The 20,046-nt window shown below is 38.3% G+C and overlaps 1 protein-coding gene across 3 annotated transcripts in view; it reads left to right on the top strand.

Annotated features, from left to right (window-relative positions):
• Positions 1–20,046, top strand: part of mpzl3 (myelin protein zero-like 3) — a 45,359-nt gene that overhangs the window by 11,020 nt on the left and 14,293 nt on the right. For 2 of the 3 annotated variants that reach the window (XM_061925606.1, XM_061925605.1), the window contains exon 2: positions 2,259–2,425. In XM_061925606.1, coding sequence (XP_061781590.1) covers positions 2,259–2,425 — 167 coding nt within the window. The remainder of the gene's footprint in view (positions 1–2,258; positions 2,426–20,046) is intronic. The other variant, XM_061925607.1, reaches the window with a different exon arrangement.

Below are 20,046 nucleotides of genomic sequence, written 5' to 3' on the forward strand. Positions count from 1 at the left end.
CAGATTTAGTGCCAGGAAGTTAGTGTGGCCGCCGGCTAAGGTGCCGTGATATCACCGGTCTTTGTGGGGACAAGCGCCTTGCCTAATTTACGGACTACGGTCTGTTTTTAAAAAATCCAAAAAACTGCCATACTGTCATGGTGACTTTTCCTGTTTTATCGACAATTCATCTGCTCTCTGCAGCACACATTTCTTCTCACTACATGCAAAGAATCAACCGCGAGACAACAAAATGCCGCAACCAAACCTGTTACATGATTGGCTGTTAGCCTTTCACTCCAAGTGATCAGTGATCACTTCCCGCGTTGCTCGGTTACCAGAGAGTGAGTGCCTTTGTTCATGCAACCAAACTTGCTTCGCAACTTCTTGTTTCTTCCAACAATGAAAAATAACTTTTTTTTCATCAAATGCATTTTTTCGTGATATCGATTGTGTCTATCGCAATATATATTGATATGGTTTTATCGGCCAGCCCTTGCTGTGTCTTGCATTTATCTTTCTGATAGTATAATTCCGTAAAAAGGACATATTTCGGATATAGTTCCAAATTGTGATTAATCATGATGAAATCATTTAAATACTTGATTAAAATGTATCTAATTGTTTAGAAATGTTTAAACTAAAAAAGTAAATAATAAATTAGTACAAAAAAGACATTAGGAGCACTTACATAAAAATATATAGATCAGGTCCAATTTTCACTCACTTAGGGTACTTTTCTCCTGTTGGCGCCTCAGTTCAGTTCAGTTCAGTTTCCGTTTATTTTGAAAATGCATACGTTATAATGTAATGCATCACATATTTCCAGTTGTTTCATTACAGCATGTCTGAAAACGAGTGGAAAGAAGCCGATCTTATTTAATCCTACCCCTTTTCATATCATAGCAATTCTATCCCATTTTCTACAAGTTTGAAGTTATGCATCTTATTCGTATTCTCCCATTTAGAATGCGGACATGCCAACCCCGCGTGAAGGAGACACACACACACACACACACACACACACACACACACACACGTGAGTTGTAAATGAAGGTGTGGATAATTTAATTAATGAGGCAGCCTTGGCCTACACAACTTTTTTGGCTGTGTGAAAATAATGGAATATGGACTTTTTGTAACTTACAATTGAAAAGGGTAATTACAGAATGTACAATTTAAAACAGAGAAAAAAATCTGTAAAGTTATGACCGTGAAAAAGATAACACTTTAAATTTGAAAAGACCATATCCATCCAGGCCGCGCCTGTCAACGTGTGGGTGTCGTCATTGTGATGTAGAGTGTGCATTCACGTTACAACAGCATCTTCTTCCTGGCTGGATGTGAATAGTAATCTGTAAATGAAATTTTGCTTCACTTGTTATTTAGTGTAGCCACCCTGATGTTATTATGTGTGATAATAGTTTTGTCAACGCGGCTTGCACTGACAGCTGTTCTGTGTGCGTGTGCACGCGTGTGCGATTCACAGAGTTGACAACTGACAGTTTAACGTTAACTGTCAAAAAAACAATCAAATTATGATGAAACATGTTTTAGATAATCTGCTTGCTACATTTTTGCTGATCTGCTTAGTAAATCAATTGTTGATGATCACCTATTCGTCCTTTTTAGAGTGTCTGATACAGTACAGTATGTATGTATTGCCATTTAATTAGTCACATAGTTCAATGATGACTTCACGGTCTATCCAAAATCGTATGCATTTAAAGTCGGTTAGCCCAATGATGTCCAAACGCGGCCGATTTGCGTAGTTGTCTCCTGACGTGGTTGCGTTCTCCTTTCCTACTCACGCAGAAACACAGCCAGGTAAATAATGTGCATTTTAATTTTTGATAGGTAATTTAGAGTGGTATTATGGTGTTTTTATATTCCTCTCAATAGATGTTTCCAGGTATCTCAATTGAGGTGATCAGAATAGATTTGATAGTTTTCTGTAAATTTATTTTACCATTTTATTATATGTGGTGTACAATGTCTCCAAACTTCAAGTGCAATATAATGATTCACCTTCCTGGGACGCCTCACTTATTGCTGCCTCAGAAGTGTGTTGACTAGAGGCAAAAGTATTTAAGTCAACAAGAGAATACACCAAAGGCCAGCTTTGACAGTGAACGGTCACATTTCAGGGATGCACCAATCAATGCGCAAGTGACAGAGCAGAATACGCGTTTTTGCCCACCTTTTTCCACTAAAGTGCACAGGAGAATAGGGCCTTTAATGAAGTTGCTTGACATTGCTCTATCTGCTCCTTTTCGCAGCTCTTTCTCATGTTTCCTCCATCACTGTGAGTTCTCCAGCTGAGCTCCATGCATCCACAGGAGACACCGTCTCACTGTCCTGCACTTTCAGTTCTACTAGCCGGCCGACCAGCAAGATGACTGTCGACTGGTCGTACCGACCTCAGACTGGGGGACCGCCAGAGACAGTGAGTGAAGATCACATAAATGCAAATACAATGTTCACATACTGAGGAAAATAAAGCTTGTACTCACAATGATCTAAAACTTTTACTATGTACAGAAAATACCCATTCCTCTCAAATATTGTTCATAAATCTGTCTAAATCTGTGTTAGTGAGCATTTCTTCTTTGCCAAGATAATCCATCCAACCTCACAGCTGTGTCATATCAAGATGCTGATTAACCAGCATGATTAGTGCACAGGCGTGCCATCAGCTGCCCACAATAAAAGGCCACTCTGAAATGTGCAGTTTTATCTCAGCACGATGCCACAGATGTCGCAGGTTTTGAGGCAGCGTGCAGTCGGCATGCTGACTGCAGGAATGTCCACCAGAGCTGTTGCCTGAGAATTGAATGTTCATTTCTCTACCATAAGCCATTTCCAAAGGCGTTTCAATTTGGCAATACATCTAACTGGTCTCACAACTACACCAGCCTAGGACCTAAACACCAAGTGCACCTCCATGATCGTCTGAGACCAGCCACTTGGACAGATGCTGCAACAATTGGTTTACATAACCAAATAAATTCTGCACAAACTGTGAGAAACCGTTTCAGCAAAGCTAATCTGTATGCTCGTCGTCCTCACCGGGGTCTTGACGTGACTGCAGTTTGTCTTCGTAACCAACTTAGAGTGGGCAAATGCTTACATTCAACAGCGTCTGGCACATCGGAGATGTGTTCTCTTCACTGATGAATCCCGGTTTTCACTGTTCAAGGCAGATGGCAGACAGCGTGTGTGGCGTCGTGCAGGAGAGCCGTTTGCTGATGTCAATGTTGTGAATCGAGTGGCCCATGGTGGGTTTGGGGCTATGGTATGGGCAGGAGTATGTTATGGACAACAAACTTAAGTGCGTTTTATTGATGGCATTTTGAATGCACAGAGATACATTGATGAGATCCTGAGGCCCATTGTTGTGCTATTCCCCGAGACCATCACCTCATGTTGCAGCATGACAATGCACGGCCCCATGTTGCAGGGATCTGTACACAATTCCTGGAAGTTGAAAACATCCCAGTTCTTGCATGGCCAGCATACTCACCGGAAATGTCACCCATTGAGCGTGTTTGAGATGCTGTGGATTGGCTTATACGGCAGCTTATTCCAGTTCCTGCCAATATCTAGCAACTTCGCACAGCCATTGAAGAGGAGTGGAACAACAATCCACAGGCCACAATCAACAACCTGATCAACTCTATGCAAAGGAGATTTGTTGCGCTGCATGAGGCAAAGTGCAGTTTCCCTCTACGTCCGGTCTCGGTGTGGTTGGAAGCGAAATTTGCCACCAGTTTCCTCACTCAACTTTGCACACCGTATTCCACGCTGCCTTTCAGGTAACAACCCACAGGGAAGATAAATTGCGGTATTCATCTGCGTTTATACATAATTAAATGCTGCGGTATTTTTTTTGTCATTATTCACGTGTTAATTTGTTAAATTCGACAGCCCTAGTGTATTTGCAAATTTTTCGGTTTACAAACTTTTAGATTGCGCCAAAGCCTCTGTGTGTGAAGTAGAGGTAGGGGAAATAATCGATTTTTAGATGCATTGTAATTGGGACAAGAACAATTAGTTAACGTCGATAATCGATGTATTTATTGTAAATAAAGCAATACAGACAGTTCTAAAATTTGGCTGACTGCTGTGAGCCACCTCACCGAGAGATCCAACCAGCTCCTTTATTATGTTCCACTTTTGCACACATTTCCGTTAATTTAACCAATGTGGAAATTAATTTGACTGTTTCTTATGACAAATGCGCTGTTTTTTAAAGGGGAACATTATCACAATTTCAGAAGGGTTAAAACCATTAAAAATCAGTTCCCAGTGGCTTATTTTATTTTTCGAAGTTTTTTTCAAAATTTTACCCATCACGCAATATCCCTAAAAAAAGCTTCAAAGTGCCTGATTCTAACCATCGTTATATACACACCCGTCCATTTTCCTGTGACGTCACACAGTGATGCCAATACAAACAAACATGGCGGATAGAACAGCAAGGTATAGCGACATTAGCTCGGATTCAGACTCGGATTTCAGCGGCTTAACACTGTCTGATAAGATAATTACTAACAACTATGAACTAGGTTTACAGCATATGAAATACATTTGGCAACAACATGCACTTTGAGAGTGCAGACAGCCCATTTCAGGCGCGCTAAGAACATATATTTTTCCACGATTTCAGCACTCAGGTTAACCATACCTAAACAGACACAAAATACTCCATTACACAAGACTACCCGAATGTACTCGAATGATTGAAAAAAATAAATGTTTTTAAGCTAAATTATTGGTAAACACAGTTTATGTATAATCATTTACGTAAAACCGCGAGTAATGAATAAAGTTTTCATCAATTAATATATTCTGTAGACGTACCCTCATTTGCTCTCTTTTCCTGAAAGCGGATCTGTCCAGTTTTGGAGTTGATGTCAGCAGGCCAGGGAAGCTAGGGTCGATATTCTTCTCTTGATCATCTTCGGTGGCATAAGGGACGGTGTGAGCCAAGACATCCAAGGGGTTTAGCTCGCTCGTCTGCGGGAACAAACTGCCGCCATTGCTTGCCGTGCTACCGAGGTCCTTTGTCCCTGAATAGCTCACACACTCCGGCAGATTCAATGGGGGTCTGGCGGCAGATTTCTTTGACTTTATCGTTGGAAATGCATCTGCTTTGAGTGTCGCAGGATATCCACACATTCTTGCCATCTCTGTCGTAGCATAGGTTTCGTCGGTAAAGTGTGCGGAACAAACGACTGACCATTTCGTCGGCTTTCCCCACACCCTCGTATTTTGAACAAATTTCGTCCAATTTCTTGCCACTTTCGCATCTTTGGGCCACTGGTGCAACTTGAATCCGTCCCTGTTCGTGTTGTTACACCCTCCGACAACACACCGACGAAAGTGAGAAAATGGCGGATTGCTTCCCGATGTGACGTCACGTTGTGACGTCATCGCTCCGAGAGCGAATAATAGAAAGGCGTTTAATTCGCCAAAATTCACCCATTCAGAGTTTGGAAATCGGTAAAAAAAATATATGGTCTTTTTTCTGCAACATCAAGGTATATATTGACGCTTACATAGGTCTGGTGATAATGTTCCCCTTTAAAGTTGCAAGTAATAAACGCTTATCCAGTGAAATGAAAAGTAATGTAAAAGTGCATCAATATATATGTATATATAAATTAAAGCTGTATCGATAATTGATTTTCAATAGAATCGTAGCTCCTGAATCGTAATTGTAATGAAATCGTGAAGTGCCCAATGATTCCCACTTCTAGTGTGAACTATGTCTCTATGTATGAACGCTTCTTTCATTCATTTTGTGTCCCGCTGAAAGACATTTTGTGCTTGCTCGTATTGAACAGATTGAGACACCACAGCAGGTTTTTCATTGTATTGAAAACAGACTTCTGTAAAAAAATATGCCAAAGCAGACTTATTTCACAGTGGTATAGAAGACACTACCTCTTTCTCAGCGGCGCCTCTTCCTAAAGCACATGCACACACAAACACACAGGGACATTTGTCCACGCTGGAATCCCTTATTCATATTTACAGTGTTTATCGAGAAATTTGCTTAAATATAAAAACTCTTTGATTTACGAACCCTGTATGTAAATCTGGGTTCCACTGTATATACAATAGAAAAAAAATACAACATCGTGATTTATATTAGAGATTGACAGACATGTTTTTTTCAGGGCTGACAGCTATTATTAGTAGTCAAGAAGGCAGATAACTGATATTTGGAGCATATATTTAAGTTAAGTTAAAGTTAAAGCCACTGAGTAGGTTTAGTGTAAAATTTTGCTAAACATGAATAGTATATGTCAATTGGACAAGGCTTTAAGTTGTTTTTTTTAACATTATTTTTTAGGAAACATAGTGACATAATTTTTATGCTGCGCTAATGTTGTTAATTTAGCATCAAAAACATCAGGGGATATCACAAACACCTGTATTACGTGTGTCTAAGAAGGGCATCAACATTTGCATTTCAAAATATGGGAAATCTCCTGAAAATTTGTAAAAATATGGGATTTCTACATCACAATAAGTTGTAAGCTAGTCAATTCTATAGCAGTTTATGGGTTTAATACATTTTACATGGTAAAGTTTTCTCGTGAAGAACCCTGAAATATTTGTTGGTTGTTAGGTTGAATTTTCTTTGGAACATGTATGCAGTTTCAATATGATACATCACATATTTTACATATTTGCATTTCTCTTTAAAGCCTGTCCAAAAAGGAGTAGGAAGAAGCAAATCTCATTTAATCTTATCCCTTTTCCTCTTCATAGCAATTGCTAAGACACATGTTCACTTCCAGTTCTAAATTTGTAACACAATTTACATCAATGATTTCTAAATGGTATAATAAGCGGTAGAAAATGGATGGATGGATGACTGATATGAAATATATGATTTCAAATATGACAAATATTTGAAATAAAGGTAATTCTGGGATCATTCATGTAGCTAATAGGTGAGACATTTTTCGAGCTGGGTGACAATTTCTCCCTCAATGTTACAGAAATGAGCTGCTGCCTGCTCTTCTTTAGGTATCATATAAGTGTCCTATTTGTTAAAAGTGTGGATTTTTGGCTGAGATATATTTTCTTTCATCTTCATGTACATCCGTCCCTGTAGCGTTATTTGAATAAATCAAAGAACATAAAAACTTGCCACGCTCCTTTAATGAGCTCATGCACACTGCGAGTGTTGGGGATGGAGGCTTGTCGTGCATCGTGCTATCGCTGCGGTAGCGAACACACAAAACATGTGGAAGAAGGAAAGAAAGAAGGATGGAACGCTAGGAAAGAATGACAAAAACTGGAGTTCCCGGCAAAAAATGGAAGTTCTTGTTAGCAGAGAAGACTTGCTGTTGGTGATCAGCACTCCAAGGACAGAAAGAGAGGAAGGTTGAGTGCTGGGCAGAGTGGTGGGGGCTTAGCAGAAAAGGAGTACTGGTTATTATTACTAACTTACGCTCCACTTATCACTGTTTTTTTATGGTACATACTGGTATCATATGTGCATTTATTGTATCAGCTGATATATTTCTGTTGTTCTGGTAAAAAAAAAAAAAAATCAAAAAAATCTGCAAATACCGATAAAAGAAGGCAGATATTGATATATCTCATAATGCCAAATATTGGCGCAGGTAATCGGTCGATCACTAATATGTATTATCGTCATATAAAATGACCTATTTCGGGATGTATATTTTTGTCCCTATGACATTTAATTAACCTCCAATATGCGTTTCACTGTGCTAACATTAACATATGACTTAACAGCAATATGATACCACAAAAACAAGAGGCTTTTTTTTCCCCAAGCCTAATATGTTAAAAACTATGTTGCTTAAAGCAAACATTTTAATAGACTTGTTATAACTACATTATGTTGAAAAGATGACCATTCACTTATATAACTTTTTTAAAGTGAGTTGATCCTTTGTGGATCAATAAAGTTTGTCTAATGTCTAATGCAGTGGTTCTTAACCTGGGTTCGATCGAACCTTAGGGGTTCGGTGAGTCGGCCTCAGGGGTTCGGCGGAGGTCAAAACACACCCGACTCATCGTGTAAATAAAAACTTCTCCCTATCCCTATCGGCGTATTACGGATACGGCAACAGCAGAAGTCAGACTGATTTGCAGGTGTTTAATTTGTTGTGAGTTTATGCACTGTGTTGGTTTTGTTCTTTGAACAAGGTGATGTTCATGCACGGTTCATTTTGTGCACCAGTAAAAAAACATGGTAACACTTTAGTATGGGGAACATATTCACCATTAATTAGTTGCTTATTAACATGCAAATTAGTAACATATTGCTCTTAACTAGTCATTATTAAGTACTTATTAATGCCTTATTCGGCATGGCCTTATTATTACCCTAACCCTCTAACCCTGGCCCTAACCCTAACCAATAACTCTAAATTAAGTCTTTGTTACTTAGAATATGTTCCCCTAGTGTCCAAAAAACTCTAAATTAAGTCTTTGTTACTTAGAATATGTTCCCCATACTAAAGTGTTACCAAAAACATATAACTTTGTCTTGAATTTGAAAAAAAACAACATTTTATTTTTCACTAAAGAAGGGTTCGGTGAATGCGCATATGAAACTGGTGGGGTTTGGTACCTCCAACAAGGTTAAGAACCACTGGTCTAATGTTTCAACCAATATTATTTACATCCAAACCATGTCAGTTTAAGATTATCTGATCATTTATGTACTCAATCACAGTTCAGCCCACCCTCAATCGTTTTCAGAGGGTTCCCCGGAAACCTCATATGAACAGCAACCTAAATTCCTTTCTTCTGAGGTGGCATTGTGGTCTTTTCCTAAATGTCATCCACGTTTCGATTCCAACCCATATCAGCACTCAATCCTCTTACCGTGTTCAATCAGAGTTGAGCCTCAGTTACCAGTCCGCTAAAAAGCACCACATAATTTAAGCAGTTCCATTTGGACTTGAAGATAGCCATCAAATGTGGTTCTGTGTAATTGCATTTGGCCCACCGGAATCCATACTGTGGTAGTTGCAACTCTATATGCCATCATTTCCTATAGGAGCACTCAGAGTGAAGTGAAGGCTAATGTTTTGTGGCTCATCTAATATGAAGTAGTGTTGGTTTAGTCATTAAGCCAAAGTTGTCTGGCTGCAAAGTGCGTAGGAAGATGAGAAGAAAAAACCCTAATATGATGGTATTGTTTTGTTAGCATGCACAAGGTTGTGTGTATTAAATCAACATTTCATAACCTCACAAATCTGTGAAGTGTTAAAAAAAGGTGTGCCCGCTACACATATTTCTTTAGCCCCAACAGTTTCATTTATTTAATTGTCATCATTATGTTGGCCGCTTGTGTGCTGGAGCTAATCCAGGTTGACTTTATGGGAGAAGTAGGGTAGACCCTGAATTGGTCGTCATGCAGGGTACATTGAGAATAACGACCATTTTCACACACAAGTCTTATAGAGTCTCCATTTAACCCAACATGTGTGATTTTGGGAGTTGTGAGGAAACTGAGTACAGGGAAAACAAGCAAAGTCTACACAGAAAGGTCTGAGCCAAGATTCCAAACCCAACCCAGCTGTGAGGAATGCTACTTTGTTGAATGTATCACAAATAGATACTGTGTGGCAGTCTGATACGGCCCATGGATGGGACCAAGTATGGATGTTTCAAATTTGTATTTCCAAGCCAGTATTTACTCTGCATCCAATTTCATTAACTGCATTTGGCAGGTTTATATGTCTGTGTATCCCTGGTTGTATATCACAGTGGGCCAGACCAAGAATACGCATGTGAAAACCGCCATCATAAATACAATTCTTCAGCCAAAGCAATCAGAATTTGCCACAGTGCTTCAGTGGCCTACATATTTAACTCGGGGCCCAATGAGAATTAATTTGATTGAAGGCAGAAGACAGGTTTGATCAGTCAAATAACAGGCAATGCTCACACTAAATTGGAACAGTCACCATATGAATTATATTTGTTACTTATAATTGAAAATAATTTTAAGAATCGATCACCAACTTGTTTATTATAAGCCAGCATGCTTGCTCCTTCTGGGCTCAAACGGTCAGCAAAAAAAAGAATAAATATCAGACCACAAAGGGCTGTCTACCTTGCTGATAATCAGTCTATAAACACAGCTGTAAAAACATAAAGTTCTATCACTATCAGTAGTTGTTCAGACACTGATAATGTGTTTTGACTTCTTTGACTTCGCTTTTACAGGAGTCATATAACTGTTGACATTACTGACATTGTGCCAAGTCTGCAAATATACAACTGTTTTTTTTTTATGTTGAAAGCAAACTCTGTTTAAGGTGTGTGTACTTTATTTGTTGCAATAAACTCTACACATTTAAAAAAAAATTATTTACTATGTTAACATAAGAAATCACTGCCGCTGGTCCAACTCTCATTTTGTTTAGATTTATGAGTTAAATAAGAAACTATGGAAATGTTTGTTATTTATATTACTGCCCTAATTCAGCCTTTATTCAGTGATGCGCAAGCTACTTGAAAAATGTAGTATGCTAAGCTCCAAGTTACAATCCATGAAAATGAAGCCAAGCTATCCCCGGAGAATTCTAGCAAGCTACACTACAAGCTACAAAGCAAAAGTAGCTTGCTACATCAAAGCTACATTTAACAGCATTTATATCTAGGGGCCCACATGTATGACATCAATGTTAATGTAACCGAGAGTGTACAAATGGACCCAATAAGGGTCTATGACTATTAACTATCTGTCATTTAGCTGGGGACACCCTACTACTACCTCGAGGGGTCCCCACATCCTGCTGTATGTATTTATTTAGTTTGCCTTTTCTTTGGCTCACCCCTATAATGTTATTTATTTTCTCTACCAGCAGTACAAAAACAGCATCTATCCATATCTTGATGAAAAACAATGACTTGTGTGTTGTTCGGGAACAGTTGGTAACGGTTATGTGCAGCAAATTTTTCATGAACCCTTAATGTGTGTTCTTAAATTTGTGTTTCACGTCTTAGATGAAGAAAGCAGTTATTATTTTGGTTTACAGAGTAAACAACTAAAAACTAAGGTTTTGGACATTGTTTTCTCGAAACATACATTTGTCTAAATATGGCCAAGGACACACATTATCGTGGGTTTCCTGCACGTCATTTTCATAACTAAAGGAAAAATCTAATCTGCGGGAGAGAATTCTTCTGCCATTTTTATCTATGTTTTGTTATTTGTTTCTCCGACTCCCTCGTCGTCATGTGAGATGAGTGCATGATTTTGCTTACTAGTTTAGATGACCCGCCTTATGTTGCCTCTGATTGGCCAGTCCGTAAAGTTTCGCCCTGACCTTATCCAATTGTGACTCATCACATGAACACTGATCATCATGGATTTTCTCCGTTTGTATGGATGTTCTCATTAATCCAGGTCATTGTATTTTCTCCATATTTTTTTTTGGCCTGGATTCCCATTCCATTTTCTGTCTTTGTAGGCTGTCGTTTTGATGTAAGATACCTAGCTACATGGGTCTAAAAGTAGCTAAGCTACAGGAAAAGCTACCCGTTGAAAAAGTAGCTAAACTACCTCCAAGCTACTGGAAAATGTAGTTAAACTACGTAGCTTAGCTACATGTAGCTTGTTACTGCCCATCACTGCCTTTATTAAAGAAGCGGTTTACAAATGCTACGTGGCTCTAACTTTCCAGCTTTCCTGCCCTCTTCCGGCCCCACGTATCTAGAGATGGGCACCGAAACCTGGTTCAATGAAAGTATCGGTGCCAAGTGTTCGTAAGAAGACCGAAAAAAGAATACTACATGACAGAAACACAGAGTCTGACTCTCTTTTTAAACTTATTACTGCCCTTAACACGTCAACAGCAGCCCTAATAACAACGATAGTCTTGCAGCCCTAAGCTACCTAGTAGCCACAACAACAACAACAACAACAACACAGGCCTTCTCCTGCACCAATGACGGTTACAGCGAGCAAGGTTGCATTCACAAATCCCTGGAATTATGAGCATACATTTTACATAAGTAGCTCTGTTCACATTCTCTATGTTCTATATTGCTGCAATAATTTGTTGTGGATTTTATTATTTATTTTTGAATGTATTACTTATAATTGTATGTATGTAATTTAAGTACTTCTATTTCTGGTATGTTTAACTTGAATATATATAAAATACCATCAGAATGCAAAGTTTTTTTTTACAAAAATAAGCATTTTTCCATTTTTTAAGTATCGTTTCAGGCACCGTTTAAGCACCTAGTATCGGGTAAAATGTAAACAATTCCTACCCCTATAACACACGCACATTAGCTTTGTGTGTTGACAGCTAATGATAGCGATTTTGCAGCGTTTAACTACTATCGTTGGCTATCATTGAATGTATATCTACAAAGAGGCAATGTTTGAAGTAATGTCGTAACATTCTTAACTGCCATACAAACATTAACGTAAGCTTGGTTAATGTGATTGGTGGAGTGACAGCAGTGAGGGAGATTACAACCGGGGATGTAACATTTTAGACTGTCATACACTCAAAGACTAAACACTGCTCATTTTCTTCTATACATGTTATACTTTTTCTAATATTAAACTAAGTCTCTTCTAGCTAACATTACCACTGGAGGACTATAGGAAAAGGAATGGTGAAGCATGCCATGCTTACACACACACACACACACGCACACACACACACACACACACACACACACACACACACACACACACACACACACACACACACACACACACACACACACACACACACACACACACACACACACACACAGTCAGTATGTGTCCATGCACTGAATCAGTCCGATTTCTCAAATAGTTCGGCTCTATATAAGCCTCCCACAGCCCACGGAAACACCTTGATGCGATCATGGTCAGTTTTTGAAAAGTCGGACTAACAGACCTAGATTATGCGAATGGAAACCAGATCTCTCGAGGGGGGTGTTTGCACTGTAGAGGACCCTTCGTATTTGCGTATGCGCCAGTCTCAAGGCGATGGATTTAACCCGGGAGCAGATACCTTTCAATAAAAACGTAGCAACATTTGTCATGAAGAAGAGACTGTTTATGTTCTTCACAAATTAAAAGAACAAAACATTTTGAAGTGGATCAATGGTAGAAAAAAAGAAACAGAGATTTATTTAAGAAATAAATCCGGCTTAATTCGGACTCGCGAACAAAATACAAACGAGATGAAAGATAATGAAGCAGGTATATTAAAGGCGAATAATAAAGTGTACACAAACCTCTTTACGCTGCATTTGTGCAAGCCAACTGATTAACTCTCCGCACAATGGGAAAGATAGTCCAGAACAACAGCAACCTTTATCTGGAACAGTATCAGTCGGGGCATGAACGATCATTTCCTTCAGATTGAAAACTCTTTCCATCAATCCACACAGCCTTTTGAATGAACTTTGAGACATTCAAAAGTTTTGTTTCCACGATTTTCGTTTGAAAATTCCTTTGAAAAAAACTCTTCCGCCAGTCTTTATTTGCAAAACATTCTTGGTAGTAGCGTCATGTTCATAGCGCAATCCAAGATCATTTCTTGATGATGTCTGCTATTTAACATCAGCATAACCATTACAGACGTAATATTTGTAATCTGTGCCAATATTACTGCGGGCATCAGTTAAAACAAGTTGTAAGGATCTGCAGATGGCTAGTGTGACATCATAGGTCTTCCGGAAAAGGAATTCATTTATCCGCGCTAAAATTAAATAAGCGCCCTCCCAGTGTACGGGAGGCACATGGCATATGACCAATAGTCGCATTAGAGAAAGTGCATGGACACTTGGACTTCACATGTCGGTGTGAAAATACAAAAAAACTACCTATTTGAAAAATCAGACTAATTGAGTGCATGGAAACGTAGTGACTGAGAAGGACGACACAAGAAGCTCATCACTAAAGCTTCAATGCAAGGTAGGGGTAAGCGATCTAGACTTCTTTACTATCGATGCCTATTATAGTATCAGCATATAAACGATACCAAAATGATTAGCTCGATATATTATTATTACAAAATAATTTTTGGGTTGTTTTTGTAATTCTTTACAAACTTAGGGAGTAAAGAAAGGTGCGTTCAGTTTGTACTGGGAAGTCGGAATTTCTGAGTTCCTAGTTGGAATTTCAACTGGAACGCCCCTCGACGTCGGATTTCCGACTCGGAAAGTTGCAGCTTTCTCCCTACCCCTGAGTTCGTTTCAAAGATGCCATGATGTCCTCTTCTATAATATACATTAATAACATTTCTGATTTGTTTTTGTCGCAGTAAATCAGCCATATAAATGTATTGTTGTACGTTTTTAATGTGGTAGCGTCACTGTAGTGTAAACTACATTCATCTCATGTGTTGTACATGCTGTGCGTCCCGAGAAATAGCATCGGTGTTTCCTCCTCATCCACCGTGCTTGAAGGTTGTAGAAAGAGTCCATATTTTCCCATAAGTTGTTTATATCCAGACAAGGCAAGTGCAAAAATAGCTTTCGTGGTTGTGGCCATCTTGATTTCTGACCTCGTAACTAGAATGCTCACAACTCTGCTCTGATGTCACTCCGACTTCCCACTTCCAAGGTAAATGGAACGCAGTATACTGTAAGTCTCTGGTTACAGGCTGGCTTTGAGGGCAAAACCCAAAATATTTAAACAGGAGCCAATAGTTATTTTTGCTTTTGTTTATTGTGCACTAGCCACTTTATTTTGTTAACAACATTTGTATACAGCATTCAATACCACAAATTTACAGTAATTCATCATCTGATTTACAACAATCCCGCGACCCCGAGAGGAACAAGCGGTAGAAAATGGATGGATGGAAGTAGCAAATTCTAAATGTATTAATAAAATATGAATACAAATTTGTTATAGGGTTTACTTTAGTTACTTGCTATAAAACATTTTCAGTTCTATAATCTGTTTTCAAAGTATTGGATCAGGACTTGAAATCGGATCAGGATCGGAGGCCAACAATGTTTATGTGGGCATCCCTAAGTTTTACCCAAAAATAATTGGTTGAATCCTGAATTATACAGCATTATAGACATTTGATTTGGCTACCTGTGATAGCAAAATGCAATCTTCACTGAGCCACACAATCTTATAAATTAGAGTAAGATACTTTTTATCTGATGTATTTAACTTAAGTAGTCTAATCTATCTAATTTCTAGAGCTTTGCATTTGCAAGTTGTTAATGGAATGAGTACTTACACAGCATCCTGTCAGCTGACTTTCCCTTTTATGCCAATGCTTTTCAGTAGCCAAGATTCATAATGTAATGTACGTTAAAGCTTTTGCAATGATGGCCGTTATCGAACCCTAAAATGATGTCCTCTTTGCAATTTTAAGACATGTGTTTTCCTCACTCTTTTAGTGAAATGTGAGCAACTGTATGAATTGATTGGATTGGAAATGTATCCAAGTTGTCTTAAGAAGAAATCAATAAACTTCTGTGTGATTTGCTTTGAGAGTACAGATGATGGCCTTTGGGAATATTTATGTGTCAAATATTCTAAAAGCCTATGGATGATTTAATGTTTACCATCTAACTTTACTTGCTGCCGGTGGGGAAGAACACAATCAGACGGCTTTTATAACCCAAATATACATCAGTTGTAAAGATGTCTTAATGATGGACATTCTTATTTGGTGTATGAACATAATCTAACCGCAGTTTGTCTAACAAGGCAGGTAGATTTTCTCTCAAGATGGGTGTGTCTTAGATTATGTGCAAGTACAAGCTTGTAAACAACTCACTTATTTTCTTTCAACTTTGACTGTTTTGTTTTGTTTTGCTTACCATTGCTTAACAACTATCCACGTTCTCTCACTCTTACATGCACACACACAAATATTAGGCTTTGACTGTTCCCATGGGAAAAATATTTCAAAATATGCAGCTCAATATGCTTTTTAGCCTTCATTGGCATGTAAAAACTAAAATGTAGGTACTAAATCAGTGATTCTCAATCTGTGATACAGGCACCAGGTACCGGTACAGGGGCTCCATCTACGTTGTGGTACGCCAAAGAATCACTTACCGTATTTTGCGAACCATAAGGCGCACTGGATTCTAAAACGCACTGTCGACGAACGGGTCTATTTGCATACACAAACTGCACTGGATTATAAGGCTCATTTAAGGGGTCATACAATGGCATTTAATTATTTTTTTTAAACACTTCCTTGTGGTGTACATTTTTTTTGGTCCACATTTTGCATATATTATGTTTTACAGACCATCCTTGAGCCGTTTTCTGACCGTATCTTGAGGTTAAGTCGTTTTGTGGGCGGGTCTTATTTACTGCGTATTCTCCCACCAATTTGTTGTTGTAGTTTTAGCTCTTCCTTAGCAAGTCTATTGCCAGATTAAGTTCAAAATGTACAATACTTTGAATTATAAATGGCAACAGCGGAGGATGAAAGCCTCACAACAAGTAAACGTTTCATAAAAAACGATTGATAAGATTTTCTTCTATTTAAAACACAAATTTATATCATTTGTCCTAATTTGTTCAGTTACTATTACACCAACATGCTTAATCAATCATTATACTTTTAAAATGTATATACAATAGTTGTTCACATTACAGTTATTACAAAAATAACAAAACATAGTTTGATGAAGGCATGGAGTAGAACATCAAGTGTGGTCCACCAAGTTCAAAAATACAATCCCATCTGCGCCCCTCCTGTAATAAATACCGTATTTTTCGGAGTATAAGTCGCACCTGCCGAAAATGCATAATAAAAAAGGAAAAAAACATATATAAGTCGCACTGGAGCCCAGCCAAACTATGAAAAAAACCCGACTTATAGTCCGAAAAATACGGTACTCAGCAGCTGCTGTTATTTTTTACTATTTGTCGGCTAAAAATGAGAACATTTAGGTTTGTTTTACACTCTCTGTAGGCAACAAAACATAATTAATAAAGTAACCTGTAGTCTAAAGTAGTTAATACTAAAATAAAGTATTCAGTAAAGTAAAGAGTTACTTTTCGAAGGAGTAATTCGATTTTTTTTTTCAAAGTAACCGTGTTAAGTAAAGACAGCATAGCTTTGTAGGTTCAATGTGCACAATTACATTGTTGCTCAGACAGCAATGTGTTTACATACCTTGAGATTTGGGTGTGTCACTACTTATTGGAGAAATACAATAAAGTCCCTTGTTTTCATGTTACAATTTAAGCTAGCGCTAGTTAGTTGAGTTTATCAAAATGCGGTTATAAATCACTGTTTTTCGATAATATTAAATTAAATTAGTAATCCTAACTGTTGGGGGTTTTACCGCGGTTATTATTGATACCGTTAATTGTTGTTAGTTAGTTTATTGTGAATACACTAGGTCAGGGGTCGGCAACCCGCAGCTCTAGAGCTGCATGCGGCTCTTTAGCGCCGCCCTAGTGGCTCTCTGGAGCTTTTTCAAAAATGTATGAAAAATGGAAAAAGATGAGGGTAAAAAATTGTTTTTGTTTGTTTTAATATGGTTTCCGTAGGAGGACAAACATGACGCAAACCTCCCTAATTGTTATAAAGCACACTGTTTATATTAAACATGCTTCACTGATTCGAGTATTTGGCGAGCGCCGTTTTGTCCTACTAATTTTGGCGGTCCTTGAACTCACCGTAGTTTGTTTACATATATAACTTTCTCCGACTTTATAGGACGTGTTTTATGCCACTTCTTTTTCTGTCTCATTTTGCCCACCAAACTTTTAACGATGTGCATGAACGCACAAAGGTGAGTTTTCTTGATGTTATTGACTTGTGTGGAGTGCTAATCAGACATATTTGGTCACTGCATGACTGCAAGCTAATCGATGCTAACATGCTATTTAGACTAGCTATATGTACATATTGCATCATTATGCCTTGTTTGTAGGTATATTTGAGGTCATTTAGTTTCCTTTAAGTCATCTTAATTCAATTTGTATCTAATGACTCACTAGCTGTATGTAATATGGCTTTTAATTTTTTGCGGCTCAAGACAGATTTGTTTTTGTATTTTTGGTCCAATATGGCTCTTTCAACATTTTGCGTTGCCGACTCCTGCACTAGGTTTATATATAACCAATACTGATGCCAGCAACTCATACAGAGGTTTCCATCCATCCATCCATTTTCTACCGCTTACTCCCATCGGGGTCGCGGGGGGCGCTGGAGCCTATCTCAGCTACAATCGGGCGGAAGGCGGGGTACACCCTGGACAAGTCGCCAGCTCATCGCAGGGCCATACAGAGGTTTGTACGGATAAATATATATTACAGTATCCGGTTCTTAAAAAAGTTTTGATTCAAATTTCTGCCCCCATAGGGGCGCCATCATAGGAAATCATTAAGAACCACTAGTCTAATTGATGAAACACTTGGAAATGAGTACACCAGTGTTTACTAACATTTGACACACCTGTATGTGATGTTGTAGGTTTTTTTAATCAAGTGACATCGGGACCTAGCATTCATATTAAAGCATTTTCATTTATTTCTGAAGGTACTGTTTGTATGAAGGGGTATTATTTTGACAATGTGGTGACCTTGATTTTAAACATTTATCAAACCTAAATAAAAATGTTGTAGGGCTGCAATGATCAATTAGATTTTAAAAAAGCTTTGATTTATATTATGTTGCTTTGTCTGTCCGCAAATTGATAGCTGGCAACTAATCTGCAAATAGCTTGATGGCAACTAGAGCGCTCGTCACTAGCTGGCAACTGGCGCGCTAATCACTACCTGAAAATTACAGCACTAATCACTAGCTGGTAATTATAGCCTTAATGGCTAGCTGGCAACTACAGCGCTAATCGTTAGCTGTCAACGAGAGTGTTAATCGCTTGCAATCTTAAATGCTAACATGAAAACAATAATAAAGTGGTCTTATGTTTAGTGCAGGGTACTGTAAGTCGGGTGTTTGCCAATACCCTGTATATACAACACTGCAGTATGTTAGATCAATGTTATTGTGATTTAAATAGAACATTTGTGAAAAAATAATATATATGAAAAAGTCCAATCAACTAAATATTTCACAACCCACCTTGCAGTACCTCCGCGGGCCCCTTGGGGGTCACGAACCCCTGTTAAGGACTTCTGATCTAATCAATAAATTCCTCGATTACTAAAATAATTGATAGCTGCAGCCCTAAAATGTTGACATGTGACTTACAACCTTTTACATTGTCAGTCGCACTAATTTAGACTTTGACACAGGTATGTGTTTTTGTGCATATTATTACTTTGCCATATATTTTCTCGGCCCACAGGATTTGTGCCCATATTTCTCAAACTGAACATTCGGCTTGCTTCACTATGCTTGTCCCACCGCCATCTGTCTCACCACCTGTTGCCTGACATGTTGCTTTTTGACAAGAGTGAATTTGTCTAATTGATAGTGATTAGTTTTCTTATGGTTTGTGAAACATCTTATCCATAAAGGGGAACTACACTTTTTGGGGGGAATGTTGTCCATCATTCACAATCCTTATGTGAAACAAGAACACGCTGCTTTATTTTCTGTGTGTTTAAAGTAACTAGGAGTCCGCTATTCTGCTTATAAAGCCTGTATAAAAACATACAAAAAATACTAACAAAGCTCAATTTATCCTTCATATATTCAGGGTAAAAAATACAAGGTTTTGGAGCTTCATTTGTCCCAAACTAGTCGTTGTTGTCTCTCACAAAGTCTGCCATGATTAGTGGTAGCATGAGCTCGGTGCTGTTGTTGTTGACGGAAGTAGTGATCATTGATATGCGCCCAGAAAATATGTTTGGGTCATGCTTAAAATGTCTAAAATACTGTAAATATTACATGTTATCATGAATGTGCCGATTACATATATACTCACATAAATATTTACAGCATGAATATAACATTTTGGATATTTTTAGAGGGCTTTATATGAAATAGGTCAGTCCCCATTACCCTTTATGTTAGCTGCTTCTTGCTAGCAGTTTTTCACTATTTAGAAGGCAGAGAAAAGAGAAAGACAAGTGTGTTCTTGTCTACCATAGGGCTTGTGGATACAATTCCCCCCAAAAAGTGCAGTTCCCCTTTA

This window comes from Nerophis lumbriciformis, linkage group LG30 (genome assembly GCF_033978685.3).
Source record: "Nerophis lumbriciformis linkage group LG30, RoL_Nlum_v2.1, whole genome shotgun sequence".
Taxonomy (NCBI): Eukaryota; Metazoa; Chordata; class Actinopteri; order Syngnathiformes; family Syngnathidae; genus Nerophis; species Nerophis lumbriciformis.